The sequence below is a fragment of the Myotis lucifugus genome, unplaced genomic scaffold, assembly GCF_000147115.1.
Source record: "Myotis lucifugus unplaced genomic scaffold, Myoluc2.0 scaffold_127, whole genome shotgun sequence".
Lineage (NCBI taxonomy): Eukaryota > Metazoa > Chordata > Mammalia > Chiroptera > Vespertilionidae > Myotis > Myotis lucifugus.
Window position 1 is genome coordinate 789,756 of NW_005871175.1, and position 25,668 is coordinate 815,423.

A 25,668-nucleotide genomic window follows, 5' to 3' on the forward strand; every position below is an offset into this window, starting at 1 on the left:
GAAATTGTCTCCATTTAACAGAAATTCAAATCTTCCTATGAAAAATTATTGAACTATGATACACTTACAGTAGAACATAATGATTTAGTACTCTTCAGACTTCATTGGAAAAATGTTGAGGTGAGCTTGATGCTAAATGATAGAAAAGAGAAATACGAAAAAGAAAAAGTGGTAAACAGCACCAGTTCTGAGAAAAGCAATGAAGAAAAGCCAGAAGAGCATATGGATGTGAGGCTAACGCATTGTTTAGCCTATGTTCTCCATACATCAGGCACCACAGGGATACCCAAGATTGTCAGAGTCCCTCATGCGTGTATAGTGCCGAACATCCAACATTTCCGGTAAGTTCTGTGCTTGGAGTCCTTTTTCAGAACTTGCAACCCCCACATTATTCAAGGGTCAACTATACAAGTTTTATGTGATGGACCCTTCATAGGGAATGAAGGCCGAAAGAGATGGCAAAACCTGCTTGCTTTTATATTAGGTTGAACAAAGAGTCAGTTGTGGAAAAGTGACTAAACTATGTGGGGAGGCTAAGGGAAGATAATTATTCTAACAAGGTCTGTTTGTATAGAATTCTCTGAGTCTCATCTTCTAGTTCTTAATGATAAGAATGTTACTTTCCTTCTGCTATAGCAGTGGTTCTCAACCTTCTGGCCCTTTAATACAGCTCCTCATGTTGTGACCCCCAACCATAAAATTATTTTCGTTGCTACTTCATAACTGTAATTTTGCTACTCTTATGAATCATAATGTAAATATCTGATGTGCAGGATGGTCTTAGGTGACCCCTGTGAAAGGGTTGTTCGACCCCTCTCGACCCAGAGGTTGAGAACCTGTGCTCAAGGGAGGATATCTTTCATTTGGGAATTTCAGCTCCTGTTTTTATGGGGGCGGGGAAGGAAGATCAGAGTGTTTGTATGGACTGTTTTTCAAGTGCCTTTAACTCAAACTAGTCAATATGCCAGAGCAGCATATTTTGGGGTGGCATGTTCTGAACTCCATCATTAAAAGTTAAAATTAGAAGGCTTATCTACCTGATTTGGTAGGGAAAAGGGAGAGGAGGGGGAAGGCTTCTGTGGGAAGAGCAAACAAGTTTCTTTATGAAAGACAAAGAGATAAGAAGTTTTGTGACAACGTTAGTTTGTGCTGGTGAGAATAGTTTTTCCTGCGTCAGGACCATGAAACTCCCCTGCAGAGAGAATATGGTAGGTTTACTCTTTTGTCTTTGCTGGGAGTAAAAGCCACCCTGAAGAAGTTTGTGGCAGCCGCATTTCCCAGAAGCTGCTGTTAGTCAGATAAGGGATACTCTAAGAAGGCTTTTTTTTTTTTTTTGCATCTGTTGAATCCAAAATGTCTTCAGCTTAAAACAGGGGTGGGCAAACTACTTTTTGACTCGAGGGCCACAATGGGTTCTTAAACTGGACCGGAGGGCCGGAACAAAAGCATGGATGGAGTGTTTGTGTGAACTAATATAAATTCAAAGTAAACATCATTACATAAAAGGGTACGGTCTTTTTTTTTTTTTTAGTTTTATTCATTTCAAACGGGCCGCATCCGGCCCGAGGGCCGTAGTTTGCCCACGACTGGCTTAAAATAATATTTATACCAACTCTGGGGTTCTGAGTGGATCCTCACAATACCGTACTTGAAGATATTTTGAAGTTAAGGTAATCCCTGCTTTTAGATAGTGGGTTTTGTGTGTTCAAACTGAAGTACTGTAGTGCCATAGGCTCAACACAGGCTGTCCATGCTCTATAATATCCTAACTGCATATATTCTATTCTGCTCTTTGATCAGCTACTGAGAGAAAACGCCAAGTAGTGGGGAAAGGGAGTCAGTGGTCTCTATTAAGCATCAGTGAGTGAGTAGGATAGAGTAAGTCCAGATTCCAACCAGAAAAGAACCAGGAGGATAGATCAGAGATTTATTACAAGGAGTTGGTTTGCAGTTGGGGCTGGCTAAGCAATACTCAAGTACGTAGCATAGACCAGCAGAAAGGGGTGATCCTGAGCAGGCTGGAACCTCGTGGGAATGTGCATGTCCACACGCAAGTCAGAAACGAAGATCCAGCGGTAGGGAGAGTAACTGCAGACTCAGCTGCTGTTTTGGAGTCTCTTCAGAAAAGACCTGCACATTCTTTAATGGCCTCCCCAGACTAAATCCAAACCCAGGGTTAGCTCTCTTTTGATTGAAGTCAACTGATGAGGGACTTTAATCATATCTACAAAAAGCCCTTCACAGCAGCATCTAGATCAGTGGTTCTCAACCTTGGCTGCACATTAGAATCACCTGGGAATCTTTTTAAAATCCTGATTTCTGGGCGTCAGGCATGTCCACAAGCAAGTCAGGAACGAAATCAGGATTTTAAAAAGATTCCCAGGTGATTCTAATGTGCAGCCAAGGTTGAGAACCACTGACCTAGATAGTGTGTGATTGAATAATTGGGCAAACATGTGTGTGCTACCAAATGCAGTTGCCTCCCTCTGTCTTCTAATTCTCAAGAGAAAATATCCTTTGTCTTCTCCTTAATGGGAAACATACTAGAAAGAGAATTCTGGGGACTGTAGTTCAATCCGGCCACGTTAACCCATCAGAAAGCTACCACAGATGATTAAATATGTCATGGTAAAAAGCGTATATTGCTTTAAATGGCTTTTAACCCTTACATTTATAAAGAAGAGTTATAGCCCAGCCGGTGTTGCTCAGTGGTTGAGCATTCACCTATGAACCAGGAGGTCACACTTTGATTCTTGGTCAAGGCACACACCCTGGTTGCAGGCTTGATCCCCAGTAGAGGGTGTGTAGGAGGCAGCTGATCAGTGCTTCTCATCATTGATGTTTCTATCTCTCTCCCTCTCTCTTCCTTTCTGAAATCAATAAAAATATATATATATATATATATATTTTTTAAGAGAGTTCTAGAATTAATATCACCATATTGGTTAATGTAAATTAAAGAATAAAAATCTGGCCATCACCCAAAAACTTAATGGTCATAAATACTTCGTTAGGATATGTGTTTACCAAATAAATATTAGACATTTCTCATAGTTACATTCTGTTTTTCCTTAGGGAACTTTTCGAGATCACGCAAGAAGATGTTTTATTTCTAGCTTCACCTCTGACCTTTGATCCCTCAGTTGTGGAAATATTTGTTGCTCTATCAAGTGGTGCCTCTCTGCTTATTGTACCAACTTCTGTCAAAGTGCTCCCATCGAAATTAGCTGCTGTTCTCTTTTCCCATCACAGAGTGACTATTTTGCAGGTACATTTTAGGAACAAATGAAATGTTTAGTCCTTTATGATTCAGTATTTTAAGTGTTTTAGAGAACATTTTGCATTCCTGAAATTCTTTACAGTGGATTAATGATAATCTAGTTAGATTATCAAAGGCTATCTCCTGATGATCTCACTTTTTTGTTTGAGAATATAAAAAACAAATCAGTTAATTCTGGCTAGAAAATTATTGTATATTTTATACATGCTGTTATAACTAGAGGAACTTGGCTTTTACTCTGATCTGTGGGGATATGCTGCCTTTCCTGTCTTTAAGTTTATTGTATTTCTCATTAAAACCTAATTTTAAGTATGTTAAATTATAATTGAGTTAGGCATTTTTAAAAATTTAAAAAATATGTACCTGAAAGTATGTTACTGGTACACAAGCCTTAAGATAGTAATTGCAAGTAGTTAGGTACTAGAGAGAAATAACAAAATTATATGCATATCATGATAAACTAAAATTACCAGTTTTATATCTAGTATAATGAAACTCAAGAGGATGTTGAATTTCTGCCCCAAACACAAAATTTGATAATGACTTTTTTTTTGGCAATGTGTTTTTCATCCTAAAAAAACAAAACCAAAAACATATATATATATATAATATGCATATATACTATATGCATATTATATATATGTATATATATTCATTCACAGAATGACTCATCAGCAGATGAGAATTTATATCCATTGATATATTGCTGTATTCATCTATAATAATAAAAGAGTAATATGCTAATTAGAGAGAAGCCTGGGTCCCGGGTGCCAGAGGGAAGCTGGTGCCAGCAGCCAGGGGAAGGAAGGCCTACTCTTGCACGAATTTCATGCACCAGGCCTCTAGTTTCATTTATATATATCTGTGTGTGTGGCATTTCGTTACAGCAGCCTGAACAGACTAAGACAAAAATGAATGAACTATTGATACACACAAGATAGAATAATCACAAAGTATTTATGTTGAGTGAAAGAAGTCAGGTCAAATCAGAATACATGTTGTATGATTACATTTTTATACAATTCTAGAAAATTCTAACTGATCATTAGTGATAGAAAATAGATCAGCAGTTATCTGGGGAAGGGGTCTAGTTGAAGGGAAGAATTATAATGGTACATAGGTAATTTTAGGGTATATGTTAAGGCAAACATATAGGTATATGTTTATTATTTGGATTGTGATGGTTTCACAGATATATCTGTATATATTTTAAAATTTATATTGTATACCTTAGATATGTACAGTTTATCATGTGTCAGTTATACCTCAATAAAACTGTTTTTTTCTTCATTCAATTTTTATTTATTTATTTATTTATTTATTGCTTAAAGCATTACAAAGGGTATTACATATGTGTCCTAAAACTGTTTTTAAAAAGTTTAATTCATGCTGTTTTCCTTAGGCATATTTTTTTGCCCATTTTATATACTTTTTGCATAGAGATAATAGGAAAGGGAATGTAAATTGATTTTATAGATTTTGTCATTTTTATCTGTAAACCTTTTTGTCCAAACTACATAATGAACCATAACTAGTATTTTTCTTAAGTTTTTGGCTAAAGCAAAATTTATATTCACATTAAAAAGATAATGCTTCCTCAGGAGTTTTCCAACTATGATTTGCTATGTAATAAACATAGGTTTCATTTCCATGTGGGCTTCCAATGTTAAGCTTTGAACAGATCATTGCATTGTTTACCTTTTTAAAGAAGTGAAGGGAAGAAATAATTATTTCTAATGTATCTACAGGCAACACCGACATTGCTTAGAAGATTTGGATCTCAGCTTATCAAGTCAACTGTTTTATCAGCTAGTACTTCTCTTCGAGTACTAGCCCTTGGTGGTGAAGCATTTCCGTCACTGACTGTTCTCAAAGGCTGGAGAGAAGTAGGCAATAGAACACAAATATTTAATGTTTATGGTATCACAGAGGTATCAAGTTGGGCGACTTTTTACAGGATTCCAGAGGAGATTCTTAACTCTACTTTGAAGTAAGGGTTTTAATTACTAAACAGGGTAGAGAGAAACTGTTTTTCCAGTATCTTAACAATAATAGTGTTTTGATAGGCACTGGGATAATAATTTTAGAACACTATGTTATCTAGAATTTTAAGCTGGGAATCCAGAACCTTTCTTGTTATAACTGGTGCTATAGATCCTGCTGGAACTTTTTGTGACTAAACAGCAAGAAATAACAGATCTAACCTTTTCCTCTTGGCAGTCTTTGAATTAGAACATAATAAAAACTTTTTGTTTATTTATTTGATACTATGTGACTTAAATACATTAGAAAATATTCTATTCAAATGAAAACTTTTAAATCTGGTTTTGGTTATGTTTTCACAGATGTGAATTGCCTGTACAACTGGGATTTCCACTGCTTGGAACAGTAGTTGAAGTCAGAGATACTAGTGGTTTCAGAATTGAAGAAGGCAATGGCCAAGTATTTTTAGGTTGTTTTATATTTATTGATAGGGAATGATTTTCTTTTTCAAGAAAAAAAAAATCTGTTACTTTTATTTTCCCCAGTTTTTCTTATGTTTAGTATTCTTCTCAGTGATGATAATTTTAAATCTCAGTCTCATCTTCATAGTGATGAAACATTTAATAAGTTACCATAATTATTTTAGATAACAATGTCTAAGGGAAGATATAAGAGTAATTTAGAAACTGTTACTAGGATCTTTATATTTGTAGCTAAAATTCTACTTAGTCAGAGTTGTTAGACTTTTTAAAGTCACATCTATGATTTTAGAAATAAAATTTTTTATAATTTTACTTGTGGTTATTATCTCTAATTTTATAATATTTAAAAGTGAGCCCCTTTTCTTATAAATATTAAAAACTTAAAACTGAGTAACTGAACTTTTGAGGATATTATTGAGTTGATGATTTTAATATATTTTCCATATTTTTTAAAATTTTTATTACATTGATGTTTATATCTTGTGGAGGTGGCAGAAACAGAGTATGTTTTCTTGATGGTGAAGTGACAGTACCACTTGGCACAATGCGAGCCACAGGCGACTTTGTGACTGTGAAAGATGGAGAGTTATTCTTCTTGGGAAGAAAGGACAGTCAGATCAAACGTCATGGCAAACGTCTTAACATTGAACTTGTGCAACAGGTAGAATTATTTAAATATTAAGTATCTACTAATATATGCAGATATTAGAGGCAGCCACCAATAATTATCTATGCCAGGATTTTCTGTCAGTATCATTTAAGTCTAAGATTTTTGTAAAAGTGATGAATTACAATATTAGGTATGGATAATTCAGCATGCCCTTCATTGCCAGCATGAAGTGACTAATTGGATTTTGTTAACTGAATATCAGTTGGCTTATTTTGCTATAAAAGCTATTATTTTTGAAAAAATGTTAAGAACCCTGTGTTCTGATAATAGTAATAGCAAAATAAAAAAAAATCTCTAGTGTATTTCACAATTTAATTTGACTGTGTTGACTTCAGACATGATAAGTTTGAGCATTTAGGAAGTTTGTTTTTAAATGTCCTCATTGGGACTTAAGAACACAAATAGCAGAGTGGTGCTTGCCAGAGGGGATGGGGTCGGGGAGAAGGGGGTCCTAATATAAGGTGACAGAAGATTTGACTTTGGGTGGTGAGCACACAGTGCAGTATACAGATCTTGTAATATAGAAGCCCAAACATGAAACCAACCTATATGTTCATGTTAACCGGTGTTCCCCAATCAATTTAATAAATAAAATTTAAAAAAATGTCCTCATTGGTAAATTGGGATAATCTCTTTCATAGGTTGCTGAAGGACTTCAACAAGTGGAGTCATGTGCAGTTATATGGTATAATCAGGAAAAATTAATTCTGTTATTGGTGTCAAAAAATGAGTTAGTAAAGAATTACATCTTTAAAGAACTAGAGACACATCTTCCAAGCCATGCAATCCCGGATGAGCTTGTGCTGATTGACTCTCTACCATTCACATCTCATGGTAAAATAATTTAAAGCAGATATGGTTTAGTGCCAAAAGATACTAATTGTATTCATAAGTAGTTTAAAGGCCATGCAAATCCTTTTTAGAAGTAGTAGAATATAATGTGGTAAACCCTCCATTAAATGCTTTGTATAAATGAGGACATTTTAACTCATTTTATCTCCAGAAAATCTTGTGAGGAGGTATTATTTGCAGGTGTGGAAAGTAAGGCTTAAAAAGAACTAATTTTCCCAAAATCACATTGCTGGATAGTGGTAGAGTTGAAGTTGTGTTTAGGATTGCTTAACTTCAAAACATTTGCTCTTGATTACCATATTATATTGCTCTCCCAATTTCATCTTTATTTAATATTTACTTCAAATTGCAATAATTGTTTGGTTAATAGTGCCATTTCTTTAACTCTTTAAATGAGGGACATTAGTCTTATTTTTTATCTGTGTATTTATTTCCCATTACATTCTTGTTAGCATGGTACTACTTTCTTTAGAACTGATTATCTATGAGAAACTATTCTATAGAATTTCTAACATTTACACTGAAAAATGTATGTATTCTTGTGATTAATGAAGATTTTAGCATAACTTTAAAAAGTATTTCTCTTTCACATTAAGGCAAAATTGATGTTTCTGAGTTAAACAAGATCTATTTAAACTACACAAACTTGAAGTCTGAGCATAAGCTCAAAGGAAAAGAGGAACTTTGGGGAAAATTACAGCATTTGTGGAAGGTACACCTTTTAAGATACAAACTTGCTATTGTAAAGAGGTCATTTAATATCTTTAGGGAATGATAGCATTGTAATAAGTCTGAAAAAAATTTCTAAGAATGTTATTGCTGCCCAGGTGGTAAGAAGTATAGCTCCATTTATTCAATTTGTATTAAAATAGGGTTAGGTTCTCTACCATAAGATTAGAGTAAGCTTCCTATAAAGAAATTTACTGGAAGTGAGGTAGTCATAAAAGGCATAAGTAGACAAAACCTATCTTGACATAACTAAAAGGACCAGTGGAGTGTAGTAACACTTTTGTCAAGAGTTGAGAAAATAGCTTAATTTTGCTATACATAATCTATTGTATAAGGGCTTATTACATCATTATTCCAGAAGTACTTTCAGCTGCAACAGGTATGTTTCTGCTTAAAGGAATTTATATATAGATATAAAAGTTTATATATTTATATATAAATATATATAAATTCTGATTTAATTTCATAGACTAATGTTCATATTTATGATAATTTTTGAAATATATATGTATTTTTTTATTACAACCATAATAACTCAATACAATTTTTCTTAGATAAAATGTGGAGTTTTTTAAGGGGTTCTGAAAAGAGGGTGTAATTATAGGTATGGTGTTGTCTGAAAATAAGGGATATCTAAATAAGAGTCTTAATCCACTTTATTTTTAAATTTTGATTTATATGAAGCAAATGAAGATAAACATTATTCTCATAGAAATAGCAGATATTAGTAACTTTATAATTAGTGAATCAGATGTTTTTATAATTCTGTTCCCTATTTTATGGTTAGGAAAACTGCTCAAAGGGAAGTGTAATTTGAAGTTTTAGAGTGAGTTTGTGACAAAATTGGTAGCATAAAGATGGTCTCCTTTACTATAAAGAAAATAATTTTAAATTTTATTTTAATTATTAAAATATTTTGTGTGTCTTATGTTCATTTCATTAATGTAGATACTATTTCTATATATACCTGTGAATGTTGAATTTTTTTGGTCTGGTCCCTTATTTCACCATATTTCTCCCTTCTTCCATTTGTAGTCTATTCTGAGTCTCCCAGAAGATTCTTTGAAGGTTCCTGATGAGTCACTCTTCTTAAATAGTGGTGGAGATTCCTTGAAGTCCATACGGCTCCTCAATGAGATTGAAAAACTTGTTGGCACATCAGTACCTGGGCTTCTGGAAATTATCCTTAGCAATTCCATTTTAGAGATTTACAATCACATCCTTCAAACAGTGTTTCCAGATGAAGACCTGACATTTCGTGAGAATTATGCCACTAAAAGAAAATTCAGCAACATTAATCAAGAGGAAACCAGTGGAAAATCTTTACATCAGAAATCAGACATGCCTTTAAATTTAGACAATGGGATAAATGCTTTTATTGCACTGAGCAGAGGGAGTCAGATTTTGTCTGTGAATGCTAAGTTTTTAACTAAGTTAAAACATTGCCCTTCCGCCTATTCTTCTGATTTAATTTCACAGACTGCTATTAAAAAAGTGAAAAGCTTAAATCCTCCAGCTCTTCTTGGGCAGTCAAAAGATTCAACATGTGTTGAAAAAGTTTATGAAGATGGAACATCTGTGATAAGGGCTGAGACAATGGAATTACGAGTCAGGTGGAGGGCAGACACAGGCAAATGTGTAGATGCTTCGCCTCTCGTCGTAATACCAGCTGTTGATAAGTCATCTGCAACTGTGTACATTGGCTCCCATTCTCATAGAATGATGGCAGTTGACCTTTACTCTGGGAAAGTGAAATGGGAACAGCTTTTGGGAGATCGAATTGAATCCTCAGCATGTGTATCTAAGTGCGGAAACTTTATTGTAGTAGGTAAGTTGGGCAAGTTTCTGAATTTGAGGTTTATAGAGTTAAATTTAATTACCTTATGATAATACTAGTTAGGACTAACAACTAATAAAAAAACTTGTATATGGTGGATTTAGTTGTTGTCAAAGAAGAATAGTTCACCATGTGCTGATTTTCACAGTGTGGGCAATGGGATCAGAGTCACTGGATTTGAACCTAGCTGTAAAGCTGTTACCAGCTCTGTGACCTTTGACAAGTTGCTGAACCTCTTAGAACTTCAGTTTTCTCTTGAGTTCATGGGTGTAACAAATAAAACATGTTGCTGTGTCACAAGTTATCTCAAAACTTAATGGTTTAGAGCAACAAATATTTATTGAATCTCAGTTTTCCTTAGCTGGAAATTCCAGCTCAGGGTCTCATATGGCTGCAGCCATCTGAAGGCTTGACTTGGACTGGAAAATCTGCTCACTCACATTGCTGCTGGCGGGAGGCTTTAGTTCTTTGTTGGATCTTGGCAGGAAGCTTTCAGTTTCTTGACACATGGTCCTTTCCATAGGCTGCTTGAATACCCCATAACATGGCAGCTAACTTCCCTCAGAGTGAGTGATCCAAAAGAGAATGAGGAGGAATGAAGTGTTTTTATGACTTAGTCTCCAAAGTTGCATATCATCATTTTTGCTTTATTCTGTTCGTTAGAAGTGCATCATTAAGTCTGGTCCACCCTCAGGGGTGTGGGGGAGGGTGGGAGATTAAGCTCTTAAAGGAAGAGTATCAAATAATTTGTGGACAAATTTTAAAACTACCACAATCATCTTGGAGCTTTGATAAGATTAAATGACATAATTGCTTATGAATCTCTTAGTACATGGGTAGGCACAGACTAAGTGCTCATTAAGTGTTACTGCTACCCAGTTTCATTAAAGTATGGGTGACTTTTACTCTACTAGGAATATGAGGATCTAAGTGTAATGCCTCCTTTTTATTCCCCAAACTATGTTAGGTTTCACTTTATGTAGTTATGGAATCTGTTCATCAAAACTTTTCAGACTAAGTGCTTAGAAATATATCTCCCCTACTTGTGCTCTCCTGTCTGGGATCTACTTGAATCTGCGTTTCATCCTTCCCTTTTGAACATCTACTTTTTGAAAATTATGCTACAGGAAACGTTGAGTTACACATGTGAATGATCATGAGTAATCCCCATGCATGTGAGTCAGCTCATTGAAGTCACTGTTTGCATCCCAAGTGTCTAGACTCAAAGCTTATGGCACATGGTGGTCACTTAGTATTTTAAACATTTTTAAATTAATATATAATTTATATACAGTAAAACTCATCCTTTTTAGTATATAGTTCTGTGTTTTGACAAATGCATACCTTCATGTAATCATTACCACCATCAAGAGTTCATTACTCAGACAACATTTTATAACTGTTTTCTAAAATGTATACTTTGCTACTAGAAAAAAAAAAAAAAGAGTTCATTACTCCAAAAAATTCTGTGTCACTTGTTAGTCCTCTTTCCTGCTACCCCTAACCCCCAGGTAATTACTAATTTGTTTTCTGTCCCTCTGGTTTTGCTTTTTCCAGAAAGTCATATAAATGAAATCTTACAATATGTAACTTTTGAGTCTGACTTCTCTTACTGAGCACAATGTGTTGGAGATTCATCCATATTATGTAAAATAATAAAAGCGTAATATGTTAATTAGACTGGATGAGGCAGAGGCAGCCACTGCAGCTGTGGGGGCCAAGCCCTTTGCACAAATTTTGTGCATCGGGCCTTTAGTTGTATGTATAGATAGTTTCCTGTTTGTTGACTATTTTATTGTATGGATGTACCACAGTTTGTTTATCCATTCACATTTGGGTTATTTCCAGTTTTTAGTAATTAGGAATAATTACAAGAAGCATTTGTGAACAAGATTTTGTGTGAATATAAGTTTTTGTTTCACTTGGGTCAGTACCTAGGAGGGGGAGGTTGTATGGTAAATGTAGGTTTTAATTTATAAGAAACGACTAAATTATTTTCCAAAGTGATTGAACCACTTTGCCTTCCTACCATCAATGTATGAGAAGTCCAGTTGCTCCACATCCTTGTCAGCACTTGGAATTGTCAGTTTAATAAGATTTTTAAAAAACGTTATAGCCATCCTGATAGGTATGCAGCGATACCTCATTGTGGTTTTATTTTCATTTCTCTGATGATAGTGATGTGACCACCTTTTCATATACCTGTTAGGCATTTCTATGTCTTCTTTTGTGAAGTCTGTTCAGGTCCTTAGCCCATTTTTTATTTGGGTTGTTTGCTTATTGTTCATGTATCGTTTTCCTAATTTCATTGAATTATCTGTATTTTCTTTTTGTAGCTCTCTGAATTTTTAAAAATAATTGCTTTGAATTCTTTGTTCAAGACTTCATAGACTTCCCTGTGTCAATCACTATAAATTTATTATGTTCCTTTGGTGGTATCATGTTTCCTTGATGTTTCATGTTCCTTGTAGTCTTGCATTTATGTCTTCACACTTGAAGAAGTAGCCACGTCTTCCAGACTTTATGGACTCCCTTCTTTAGGGAACGATCTTAACTTGTGTGTCGGTAAGAGGGCGCTGGCTCGGTGAGGTGCACTGTTGTGTTGGGTCCAGGGTCATGTGGGATGCCAGTCCCGGGGACACCAGCTCCAAGGGTGTGCCTGTGCAGCAATGCCAGTGCTGGGGGAGGGCTTGGTGGCGCTGGCTCCAGAGGGGCGCAGTGGCATGGCCCCTGGAAAACTCCAGCAGCTGTAGTCCACATTGATGAAGTTTTTAAAAGTTTTAGTCATTCAGATATGTATGGGGTGGTATGTTATTGTGCTTTAAATTTGCATTTGCGACTCTTTGTAGAAGCTTATTTGTCATCTATATATCTTATTAAGTATCTGTCCAGATCTTTTACCCATTTTTAAGTTATTATGTTTGTTTACTTAGTGGGTTTTGAGAATTCTTTATGTATTTTGGATATATATTTATCAGATGTTTTGCATATTTTTTCCCAATCTGTGGCTTCTTTTTCATTCTCTTAACATAGTGTCTTTTGAAGAGAAATTCTTAACTTTAATAAAGTTCACTTTATTATTTTTTCCTTTTATGGCTCATGCTTTTGATGTCATATCTAAGAAATCTTCACCTGACCCAAGGTCACAAAATTTTCTTCTGGAATTGAACTGAACCTGAGACATTTTTATTACCTGGCTGGGTCCTTGGGTGTCCTACTATGTGTAGGACATTTCTCTTCACCATCACTAAGCAGACCACTCTCTTGAGCAAGCAGTAATTGCCAGAAAAACAGTAGCAACAAAACCAGCACAGCAAGTGTTCTGGAAATTGGGCCTCAAGTAAGCAGCAGTGTTTACAGAACCAAAGAGTGATGGGCCAATGCCCAGTGGAAACTTGAGTGATCTTTGCTTTGTAGATTTTGACTACCCACACTTCCACCTGGGTTATTTTGGCTACACCAAGTCAGGGACACCTGCCCTATATTCTCATCCATATCAGCAGTTTGGGAAAAGCAGTCTGGTGTTGCTGTTAGGAGCACAGGCTCAGGAGCTTGATTTCTTAGGTTCAAAATCTCTCCCATATATTAGCTGAGTAGTTCTGCCCTAGTAACTTAATTTCTGTTCTTCAATTCTGTCATCTATAAAATGTAGATACAATAGCCCTTGCGTCCCTGTGAGGATTACATGAGTTAATAGATGTAAAATTTTTAGAATAGCACCCTTCACAAGGTAAAAAGCTCAGTAAACATTGGCTATTGTTAATGTTAGCATTTTTTGAACACCTTCTTTACACTGGGTGTTTATTCACATTATTTTATCTTAATTGTCACAATAATCCTGGGAGTAGATGTGTACACATTCAGCAGAAAAATAATCTGAGGCTCAGCGATACTGGGTAATTTGCTCAAGGACACCCATGACAGGATTTGAGTCAGTCCGTCAAGCCTCTCTCCATTGCAACATGCTTCATTGTTTCATTAGTGGTGAAGCACTTTATAATAAGGGGCCACTCTGCCAGAGTGGTTCAGTTAGTTGAGCGTCATCACATGTACTGAAAAGTTGCCAGTTCGATTTCCGGTCACAGCACATACCTGGGTTGCGGGTTCAGTTCCAGGTCAGGTCACAAAGGCAAACAATCAATGTTTCTCTCCCTCTCCCTCTCCTATCCTCTCTCTCTAAAATAAAATATATATATATATATATATTTTAAAAGGTGTACCTACTAAATGGTATTTTACACAAGTGATTACTGTTCGGTTTCTGCCTTACATTGCTGAAATTTAAATCTGAGCTGAACATAGAGCCCAAGTACACATGAAGAGTATCGAATATAAATTGCTATGATTTAGGCTAAAGAATGATTTTCCAGTGGGTTGTCTAAATCTCATCTTTTACATTTTGTTTCCCAACAGGCTGTTATAATGGGTTAGTTTATGTTCTAAAAAGTAATAATGGAGAAAAACACTGGATGTTTACTACTGAGGATGCTGTCAAAAGCTCGGCAACCATGGATCCAACCACAGGATTCCTCTACTTTGGCTCTCATGACCAGCATGCATATGCTTTGGATATTTATGTAAGGATTTGCCTCATCAGTCTCATCTGAGGAAGAGTGTCAAACTGTCAGGTTCTCTTTGACTAAGGGAGCAGGTGTTAACTATTTTCCAAGTTTAGCATTGTGGTCTTGGAAGAATAAAGAGTTAATAACAGTCATACCTTAAAACATTTTTAACTCTCTTACCAAATTTTCACAAATGCATTGCTACTCAGAGTTTTGAAATATAAAGAACTTAGAATCATCATCTTGACAATAGAAAAGAGTTACAAAGGAAAATGTCAATAAGACCTGATTACATAAAAATTTTAAAAAATTTAGAATTACAAAATTTCAAAGTAGTTGGGGGGATGGAATGGAAACAAATGAGACAGTTAAAACTGATTTATATTTATAAGTATGAATGAAAATAAAGAGTAAATACAAGTTTATAAGAAAAGACCCAGATAGAAAAATAGGGGACTCCAAAGAAGAAATGGCTAGTAAATGTATTTAAATATTTAAATCATTTAATGATCAAAGGAATGAAAAAAACTGAGAGAAATAAATGGTATTAGATTAGAATGATAGCATTAATGCTGAGGTTGTGACTAGTGAAAGCCTCTGAGGAAAATAATTTGGCCATAGGTAACAATTTCATATCCTTTGATTCAGTAAAACTCTTCTTTTGGGAATCTGTCCTGGCAAAATAATCAGAAACATGGAGAAATATGTGCATCATGATATCTATTTCCAAGTTGTTTATAACGACAAGAAATTACTTCCAAACACTTTTTAATGGTAAGGTAGTGAGATAAACGATTTTATGTTTATATGGAATATTGTGCATTAAAGTAAATTTAAAGAGAAAAAATTAGATACCAAGTGTATATTCAGAATGATCTCAATGATCTTAAACTCTGTGTGTGTGTGTGTATCAAAAAAATCAGAGGGAAAATGCTAAACTGTTAACAGTTGGTGGTCTTGGTCTTTATTCTAACTTGATTTGCCATAGTAAGCATGTCAACATTCCCCTATTTTTCTATCTGGGTCTTTTCTTATAAACTTGTATTTACTCTTTATTTATTACTTTTATATTAAAAATAAAAACTTGCCCTGGCTGGTGTGCTAGGTGGTTAGAACTTTGGCCCACAAACCAAAGGGTTGCAGGTTCGATTCCCAGTCAAGGGCACATATCTGGGTTTCAGGTTCAATCTCCAGCCCATGGGCAACCAATTGATGTGTCTCTCTCACATCGATGTTTCTTTCTCCCTGCCTCCCACTCTCCCTTCCACTCTCTCTAAAAATCAATGGAAAAAATATCCTCAGGCAAGGATTAAAAAAATAATAAAAATAAAAACTTAGTTAAATAGGTATAGCATATAATAGATAGGATATGTGAATTTGTTAACCACCAGCAGAAACCAATTAATTTGCTTTCTTATTTGCAGGAAAAGAAGTGTGTTTGGAAGTTAAAATGTGGAGGAACTATCTTTTCTTCGCCTTGTTTGAACTTGATTCCGTATCACTTGTATTTTGCTACACTGGGAGGACTTTTACTGGCTGTAAATCCTGTAGGCATAAAATAATTTATATTGATTTTATTACCTATTTTTCTTTAATATTCTTTATTTTGAATTCTGAAAATTAGGTAGTTTTGGTTAGCCATAGTCCAGATATCACTAAACCAGAACTCATTAAGAATGACTGACATGAAGTCTAGAAAGCTGACAGAAATCAACTAAGATCTGTGCATGTCTTTTATCTATTTTTTAAAATAAAATTTTCTTACATTAGAAGTTAGGATGGTCTAAGGATAGATACTATGTGCTAGTTATTTCTTTCCTGGCTTTAGTGCAAGTTTTTTTTGTTTTTTTTTAAATATATTTTATTGATTTTTTACAGAGAGGAAGGGAGAGGGACAGAGAGTTAGAAACATCGATGAGAGAGAAACATCGACCAGCTGCCTCCTGCACATCTCCTACTGGGGATGTGCCCGCAACCCAGGTACATGCCCTTGACCGGAATCGAACCTGGGATCTTTCAGTCCGCAGGCTGACGCTCTATCCACTGAGCCAAACCGGTTTTGGCTTTAGTGCAAGTTTTTAGCTCTCATAGATAGTACTGATTGATTTTATAGCTGTGTATATGTGTACTAGCCTCGTTTATGTCAGCATGTCATTATAGCATTTTCTGATGTTTTATAGCTTTGCCCCCTAGAGATTTATAAGTTTGTTTTATACAGTTAATTGATTAGAAAGATTGAAATGCTATGAATTGCTTTTTGCCCATGACAGGCCACTGGAAATAGAGTTTGGAAACATTGCTGTGGGAAACCGCTCTTCTCTTCCCCAAGGTGTTGCCTGCAGTATGTTTGTATTGGCTGTGTAGATGGGAATTTACTTTGCTTTACTCACTTTGGAGAACAGGTAAATTTTTCTGGTACTATTTTATGTATCTTTCTCAAAGGAATAGTAGTAGTTGGTGACAACTGAAGTAAAACTTTAAATGTCATTATTCAATTCATGTTAAAAAACTAGTTCTGTTTTATCAGGCCATGGGTTTCTTTTCTTTATTCTTTTTTTTTTTTTTTTTGAATCCTCACCTGAGGACATGCTTAGAGAATCAGAGAGAGATCCATGTGAGAGGGAAACATCAATTGGTTGCCTTACCATACCTGCCAGACTGGGATCAAACCCAGGTATGTGCCCTGACTGGGAATCTAACTGGCAACATTTTGGTGCACAGGAAGATACTCAACCAACTGAGCCACTCTGGCCAGGCCATACATTTCTTAATTTGTGAATTGGTGCAATATATTTCAAAGATTCTATCCAAACATTGTTATACTTGTGCTATTCCCCTCCTCCCAGTTTTTAAAAATTTACAGCTTGAAACCAATTTTATTATAACTTCTTTTGAGGTTACGAAAATTTAAAGAAGTCCCTGCTTTCTCTATGAAAACCAAAATCTCTTGTATAACCCACATTGCCTTATATGGGGGTCACATATTCAACTTCATGACTAGCAGGGTAGGCTCCTTCTGGGTTATATTAGATCTTTTGTTGGACGCAGTATCTCCACTCCTTTAAGTACCTGCAAGTGACTATCATTTGGCACAACTGCAGCTGGGGTTTTGATTTGGGGGATTACTTTGTGGATTTGAGAGTGCGCTAGCTCCAACATGAGTGAGCCCATTGATGGCTAGAGTTGACTCCATATGCTCTTCATTCACCCCTCATTGCCTAGCAGATTCTTTTGCTCTGTGCGAGAGTCACTTTTTGAAGTCTTTTATTTTGTTTACATAATGTTTTTATTTACAAAGTAGTTTGAAGAGGCAAATGCTATTATTCCCGTTTGTTTAGATGAACCTTAGAAAGGTTAAAGTGACTTTGTCCAAGTCAGGGACAGAACTGAGATTATAAATCATACTAGAGGCCCGGTCATGAAATTCGTGTGCGGGTATGGTCCCTAGTCCTGGCCTGTGATCAGGACCATCTTCCCTGGCTGCCCGCAGTCGGCCCCGCCCCCGCTACCGCCACCCACCCCCGGTTCCCCGTTCGCTATTGGGTGATTGGTACCTGACGGCTGGGGGAAGGGACTGAAAGGTTGGGTGTTCCCACCCACTTGCTGGCCCTGCCCTGTCTCAGGTTGCCCTCTGTATATGGGGCAACCGGCGGGGCGGGGGCCTTGGTCTGGCGCCGCCCACGTCCCCCGCCACCCAACCCCGGCTCCCCATTTGCCATCAGGCGATCGGAGCCTGCTAGCCGGGGAAAGGAACTAAGAGGTGGTCAGTGCGCCTCATAGGACTGGTCCAGCAGTCGTTCTGCCGTTAGGGTCAATTTGCATATGTTTGTTCTGCTGTTAGGGTCAATTTTCATATTACCCTTTTATTATATAGGATAGAGGCCTGGTGCATGGGTGGGGGCCGGCTGGCCTGCCCTGATGGGGGCCTGGATCGGGGTAGGAGTCCCCACTGGGGGCAGGGCTGACTGGGACAAGGGGCCACAGGCGGTTTGCAGGCCGGCCATGCCCCCGATCAGGGTGGGGTTCCCCACTCGGGGGTGGGGCTGGCTGGGCGAGGGGCCACCGGGGGTTTGCAGGCTGGCCACGCCCCCATTTGGGGTGGGGGGTCCCCGCTTGGGGGGGGCTGGCCTGGGTGAAGGGCCTTGGGCGGTTTTCAGGCCGGCCATGCCCCTGATCGGGGTGGGGGGTCCCTGCTGGGGGGCAGGGCCAGCCTGGGCAAGGGTCCAGTAGTTCTGGTCTCTGGTCGTTCTGGTTGTTCTACCGTTTCGGTCGCTGGGCTTTTATTATATAGGATTTCATGAATATGCCCATTCTTTTTTATTTATTTTTTTTATATTTTATTGATTTTTTACAGAGAAGAAGGGAGAGGGATAGAGAGTTAGAAACATCGATGAGAGAGAAACATCAATCAGCTGCCTCCTGCACATTCCCCATTGGGGATGTGCCCGCAACCAGGGTACATGCCCTTGACTGGAATCGAACCCGGGACCCTTGAGTCCGCAGGCCGACGCTCTATCCACTGAGCCAAACCGGTTCGGCGCCATTCTTTTTTTTTATTATTATTATTATGCTGCTGTTACTGTAAATTTGTAAACACTATCTTAGACTTATGCCTTTTCTTCAAAATATTGGCCAACAGGTTTTAGTAGCTTTGAAATAAATAAATAGTAGATATCCACAGGTCAGACACATCTCATAACTTCTTGTTTAAAGCTTTAATTATTGAACATGAACTCTTCCTTTCAGTCCACTTCCTTCCTTCTCCCTACATTAGGAGACTAACAATATATGATACAGTTTTTGATAAGATACATTGAAAACTCAGTGCAGTTTTATTTTTGAACTCAGTGTCTCAGAACATACTAGTAATAACTTTTGGATGGGGTTCAAATTAATTTTATTTCATATTATGCATAGCAATGACTCATGTAACAAGGATACTTTGTATATTTTGTGCTAGATTTTACCACTGGGACAGGTCAAATCTAAGAGTTCCACTTTTCAGAAAAAGCCATTTTTTTCTGTGTGTAGTAATCATTCAATAGCCTACATCTCTTACAGTTTGAGAATTTCATAAAGCTTTAATATACAGAATTGTTGAAATGAGATGAATTAATTATTTCTGCCATTATAACCCTTCAGGTTTGGCAGTTCTCTACCAGTGAACCCATCTTTTCATCCCCATGTCCCTCCACATCAGAGCAAGAAATATTTTTTGGTTCCCATGATTGCTTTATCTACTGTTGTACTATGAAAGGTCATCTCCAATGGAAATTTGAAACTACCTCAAGGGTATATTCAACACCATTTGCTTTCCATAACAAGTACAGCAATGAAACGTTGCTCGCAGCAGCATCTACTGATGGGAAACTGTGGATCTTGGAATCTAAGAGTGGACAATTGCAAAGTATGTATGAACTTCCTGGAGAGGTATTCTCTTCTCCTGTGGTTTGGGAATCAATGCTTATTGTTGGATGTAGAAATAATTATGTTTATTGTCTAGATTTATTGGATAGCAATTAAAAATAAGTACAGTCTTAATTAGAATATATCTGAGATGTTTGACAATATTTATCATTATAAAGAATGTGGATGGTCTTATTTTATGATAAAGATTATATTTTGTTTAAGAAACTTGTCTATTACACTTTATTGGAGAACAGCCATATTTTATTTCCTGTAGGAGCAACAATACTTGTAAAAGGAGTTATAAAACAAAACATCAATATATTTAGTAGCACTTTCTAAATTAGGCTACAGCCGAAACCGGTTTGGCTCAGTGGATAGAGCGTCGGCCTGCGGACTGAAAGGTCCCGGGTTCGATTCCGGTCAAGGGCATGTACCTGGGTTGCGGGCACATCCCCAGTAGGAGATGTGCAGGAGGCAGCTGGTCGATGTTTCTCTCTCATCGATGTTTCTAACTCTCTATCTCTCTCCCTTCCTCTCTGTAAAAAATCAATAAAAAATATATTAAATTAGGCTACAGATATTTTATTTTTTTTATAGAAGACCTCTGAAAAACAAGATCAGAATATACTTAGTGGCTTAAAAACTTAATCTGTGAGGTAATACACCATTCACTCATTTATACTGAGATTTGTAACAAAAGATTTTTAAAGGTAGGAGCTATTCATCAAATTAGGTCCCTTATTAAATTTTTTAAATAAAATTTATTGGGATAGCATTGGTTAATAACCTTATATAAATTTCAGGTGTACAACTTTATGACATCTGCATACTCTATTGTGTGCTCACCAGCTGAAGTCTAGTCTCCTTCTGTCACCATATATTTGACCCCCTTTACCCTCCTCATCTTTCCCCCACCCCCTTCCACTTTGGTAACCACCATTCTGTTGTCTGTATCTGTGAGTTTATTTGTTCATTTATTGCTTTTGGTTTTATATCCCCCATACAAGTAAAATCATACAGTTCTTGTCTTTTTCCACCTGATTTATTTCACTTAGTATAATACTCTCAAAATTCACCCACATTAGGTCAAATGGCAGTATTTCATCTTTTTTATGGCTGGGTAGTTTTCCATTGTATATATGTATCACATTTTTTTTTCAAAATTATAAGAGGAAGTTTGCTTAGAAAGTTATAGAGGTAGTAAAAGTGAGCCATAGAAGAAATGGGCTAAGGAAACAAGTTACAGAGGCAAGAGAAGGGCCCTTGGAGCTTAGGAAAGTACATGTGATAAGATTTGAGCACCTGCTCTGGGGGGGGAGGGGGGGAGAGGGGGGGAGAGAGAGAGAAAGAGAGAGAGAGAGAGCGCGAGAGAGCGCGCGAGCGAGCGCACGCCTGTGTGGTTCTTTTTTTTGTATTTTTTTTATTGATTTTTTACAGAGAAGAAGGGAGAGAGATAGAAACATCAATCAGCTGCCTCCTGCACACCTCACACTGGGGATGTGCCCGCAACCAAGGTACATGCCCTTGACTGGAATCGAACCCGGGACCCTTCAGTCCACAGGCTGACGCTCTATCCACTGAGCCAAACCGGTTAGGGCATCTTTTTTAGAGTTTAAGTATCAATCTGCAGGTGCAGGGGCCTCATGTGTGCGGGCTATGGCACCCTCCTGATCCTGCTGGATCTAGCTCCAGGAAGGGTGCTGGGGACATGCAAACATGGCCCTGCTGGTCAGCCAGAGAACCTGGATAGGACTTGGGCCCGCCATCCAAGTGCAGGAGAAATGTAAACAGTGGCGCTCACCGGTTTTTCCTGTCCTGGAGAGTTCCCTCAGCTCCTGGAGAGCTGCTGTGGTTCCCAGCCTCTTCTGTGTGGTCTCTCTTGTTTGTTGTGCAGAGGCTGTTCTATTGGCCCTCAGTTGTCTCTCAGGAGGAACTGCTCTAAATATAGGTATACATTTGATGTATTTTTGGAAGAGGGCAAGCTTAGCAACCTCCTATACCACCATCTTGGACTCGCCTCCAAAACAGTATTTGAGTTTTTGTGCACCAAGGCGAGTACTTCACCCACATCACTCACTCCGACCTAGTCCAGCCATGTGGGTCAGTAGCTCTGGCCCGGGGCCCTAAGCTGTGTTTTTCACATGCATTCAGCTTTGAAACATGCTGCTGTTCCATCACCCACACTCTGAGTAAGGAGGTTGTAGGATCATATTGTCTGAGACACAGACCATTTGATTCCAACTGAGGATTAAGATAAACATTTTATTTGACCCTATTCATTAGTTTTCTCCAAAAACACCTAGTAAAAAATATAATAAGGTACCATATAAAATGCCTTGAAGTATTTCTTTTGCAACAAAAGCTATGTAAATATGAGCTTGCTTGAAATTAGTAAAGACATAAACTTGAAAAGGAAATTCTGTTGGTGCTAAAGATCTTGTGGGTATTTTTTATTGAAAGATCATTTTCCTTCAATAGTGGACATTTTACATTAAAACTTTATACAACCAAAATCTAAAAATAATATTAAAATCACACTAAGGTATTTTCATGGTTAAGCCTCTACTTAATTTTATTGTTGGTAAAAATATTGCAAGACACTTGTAACGCTAATATTTCTGCTTTAAAATAAGCAATTAAGCTAAATGTCACAAGAAGAGACAATACATACTACAATTTGCTGATAACTGGCTAAAATGATAATTTAATAGTAATTAATGTATAAGAAACAATTGCACTTGAAAAATTTAAAAAGTAAACAAAAACTCTAGTTATATATATATATGTCTATGAACAGAGGTTAATCATCTATAACCTTGCCAAGGGAAGTGTGTGTATGTTTTAATTAAAAACAAATAAACAAAAAACCACCTGTGTATTTAACATTGCAATAGGATTTTTTTAAAAGTCTTGAATTTTTTGTTTTTACAGAATTTCCCCCATAGTTTGTTGATGAGAAAAGACTGCAACACAATTAGAGCAAAATAACACTTCATTGGTATTTAGTGCAAATTTGGAGTAATTTTTACATGAAATATTAAACATATATCCTTTAGAAGTTGTTGGAAGTAAATGCTGTGACTGTGCTTTCCTCAGTATACTCGTCTTTTAAAGATTTTGAAGGAAACTTTTTAACTGAGTTATTTCTCCTATTTCGTATGGGCTTTATGGTAAGTGAGCCAGTACAGAGAGCACTCATCTACCATTCTTCGTTAGATTTCTTTACTTGCTCTCTGCCATTACTGTGACATCCAAAACTGGTAAGATGATAGAAAAGGTCAATTCAGATGAATTACTGTAGCACTAAAATTCCAGGACTCAGGTGAAAAAACTCCTGTTAAAAAGTGTTATATTACTGAGGAAATCATTGAAACTAACAAATGTCTACATGTTTGACTTAAAAATGAACATCAGCTGGAAAACATGCAGTAGAATATTGCTTCCCATAGCGATAAAAAAAATTAAAGTTCCATTGATTCTTAACAGTCTGAAGGTCCAGTATATATATATAATATTAAATCCTACTTGCAAGAGTACGGCTATCCTTATGACCACACATGCCAGCTGCTACCATAAGGCCGAGCCATCGTCTCCAGAAAGAAAATGCCTTCTATATGGTAAATAACTGCCAGTCATCCTTTCTTTAAGGTAAATGGTAGAATAACAGCACAGAATAATAGCACATTGCCTGTTAAGTGAGCATAAAGGAGAATAATGATGCATAATAATAAAATGTGTTTTTCTGTAGGAGAGGAAAAAAGGATGTAATTTTCCTCGCACTGGGCAAAAGATCTGTACTTACACTTGGGAGTCAGGAGCTAAGAAAATGGGAATGTGCCAACACCACGAAATGTAAAATCAGCAGCAGCAATGTGTGGGCTTGCTGTCTGTCTGTGTTTCATGTAAAGCAAATTTAAGGAAATAGTGAATATATGTGGCTTTTCAATAGCCAGGTCCCTTCTTTGTATCACATGTGTATAATAACAAGGCCACTTAAAACTCTGAGATGTTTTTTAAAGGTAGCAAGGTGAATGCTCTGAATGATAAATGCTATTGAATATTTGACTCTGAATATGAATTAGTCAGTTATGGTAAAGAAGGAAACTTCCCACAGGAGATCCTTAGTACAAAGGCTCCAAATCTTATCTTCCTGTTAACTAAACAGCTGGGGGAGGGGGAATGGTTTTATTATTTTTCCCATCTCACTTTTGCTTCTTTGGGTGCAAAGAGTCTCCCTTCTCAGAGTTTTAAAATCTAGATTACAGTAGAAGCAGTGTATTCCAAGGTTCTCAACCTTGGATATATCAGAATTCATTTGAAGAGTTTTGACAGAATATACGTTTCTAGCCCTGTCCTCACAGTAGGCTGATGGAGCCTGGACATCTCAAGAACAACTGCACTAGATGGGGGGAGTTTCAGACAGAAAGAGAATTTGTAGTTTCCGTTTTTTACCATATTAAATAAAAATGTTCCCTAGGAGCCAAATGGGCCAAATGTTGAACATGTCCTGAAGGAGAGTCCTGGTGTAATGGGGCCTGTGGATCAGTGTGGAAGAGGTGTGGATGGATTCCCTTTCTGTGTTAGTTCAGGTTGGGGAAAATTCATGAAAACCAGACATGGGCACAGAGTTGGGAGCCAGACTGTGACTTGCAATTCAGTTACTGGCTGCTCTCAGGAGAACGAGGGTTCTTATTTCTCTCTCCCTGTGGTCCTTTCACCATTGCTGTAGAAAAAGATAGAAATCCTTAAATATGGCAGGGTAAAGGTTTTGGATGAAACTGGAGCACAAAGTCAAAAAACCATTATAAAGATTGGCAAAAGTACATGTTCAGTGGTGTGTGGGTGTCCATGTGTGGAAGGGCTATGGAATGGGGTGGCAGGCTCTCCTGAGGAGTTCTTAGGAGATCTTGCTTCCTGTGGTCCCTCGGACAGAACTTTCTCTTTAGAACTAGGAGGAGCTCAAGGCACCAGGACCTAGGGTTGTGCAAATACACTCTTACAAGGAATACCACCAGTTCAGTTTCTAAATGTTATTTTAGAGCCTATAAAACATGCTTCTTTTCCCTAGCTTGGTTTCTTTACCTCATATAAAAAATGAATAAATAAAAAGGACAAGAGAGGAGCCAATAACTGGGAATAGGAATGGAGAAGAGTCACTCTTTACTTAATAATCTGTGGGCAGTCGCTCCAGGCCTTGGCTTTCCTTTTGGCCAAAGCCAGCCAGGCTGGTTCTGTTGACACGGGAGCAGCATCTGGGGTGGAAAACCTCTTTGTGACTTCTTTCACCAGTGGCGCTGGGGGAGGCGAATCAGAGATCTCCACTGGGTTGCATTTTGAAGGAAAAGGAGAAAGGTATGAGTCAGAGCCACACTTTGATGTATCATACAATGGGATTCAGAAAGGAAAACTCAGTGAGACACTGGGCATCTTCGTTGAGAATTAGAGAAAGCAAGCTATGTGATTATAACTGTTAACGTGCAACATTATAGTGATCACAGTGCAGTCAGTCCTAATTTCAGATAATTTCTAGAAGCATTTTTTTTCTGTGCACAGAAGCTAGGTCTGCATGATAATAAAAAATAAAAGGTAAATTTTGTAATTCTAATCATATAGCCAATCAATGTCATGAAGAAAACGATCAAACAAGCAGTTTGGATTTACCAAGCTGGTGAGGTCAAAAGTGCCCGCCCTCACCAGGCACGCCTGGGGTTCCTTCCCCCTCAGGCCCACAGATCCTGCCAGCTCTGAGGACTCTCAGTCTTGTCTAGCAATTCTTTTGCCTCATATTGCTTTCTTACCACGTCATAAACACTTCTTAAGGTGAGGGTTCCCACCCCAAGCAGACCTCAGGAACTACTGGTGGG

At 37.3% G+C, this 25,668-nt stretch overlaps 2 protein-coding genes across 18 annotated transcripts in view; one reads left to right on the top strand and one right to left on the bottom strand.

The window, feature by feature from the left end:
• The window catches only part of AASDH (aminoadipate-semialdehyde dehydrogenase), a 34,243-nt gene extending 11,413 nt beyond the window's left edge, over window positions 1-22,830 (top strand). For 3 of the 11 annotated variants that reach the window (XM_023758286.1, XM_014460181.2, XM_014460179.2), the window contains 13 exons: window positions 22-341; window positions 3,076-3,268; window positions 5,029-5,270; window positions 5,626-5,732; window positions 6,234-6,406; window positions 7,057-7,249; window positions 7,864-7,979; window positions 9,032-9,824; window positions 14,247-14,410; window positions 15,820-15,942; window positions 16,666-16,797; window positions 19,538-19,802; window positions 22,736-22,830. In XM_023758286.1, the coding sequence (XP_023614054.1) occupies window positions 22-341; window positions 3,076-3,268; window positions 5,029-5,270; window positions 5,626-5,732; window positions 6,234-6,406; window positions 7,057-7,249; window positions 7,864-7,979; window positions 9,032-9,824; window positions 14,247-14,410; window positions 15,820-15,942; window positions 16,666-16,797; window positions 19,538-19,802; window positions 22,736-22,749 (2,835 nt within the window). In that variant the 3' untranslated portion in view covers window positions 22,750-22,830. Of the gene's footprint in view, window positions 1-21; window positions 342-3,075; window positions 3,269-5,028; window positions 5,271-5,625; window positions 5,733-6,233; window positions 6,407-7,056; window positions 7,250-7,863; window positions 7,980-9,031; window positions 9,825-14,246; window positions 14,411-15,819; window positions 15,943-16,665; window positions 16,798-19,537; window positions 20,031-22,735 lie in introns of those variants that run through there. The other 8 variants (XM_023758287.1, XM_023758289.1, XM_023758288.1 and 5 more) reach the window with 8 other exon arrangements.
• A 2,101-nt stretch (window positions 22,831-24,931) lies between these two features.
• KIAA1211 (KIAA1211 ortholog) overlaps window positions 24,932-25,668 on the bottom strand; it is a 210,580-nt gene continuing 209,843 nt past the window's right edge. For all 7 annotated transcript variants that reach the window (XM_023758283.1, XM_023758281.1, XM_023758282.1 and 4 more), the window contains one exon: window positions 24,932-25,125. In XM_023758283.1, the coding sequence (XP_023614051.1) occupies window positions 24,965-25,125 (161 nt within the window). In that variant the 3' untranslated portion in view covers window positions 24,932-24,964. The remainder of the gene's footprint in view (window positions 25,126-25,668) is intronic.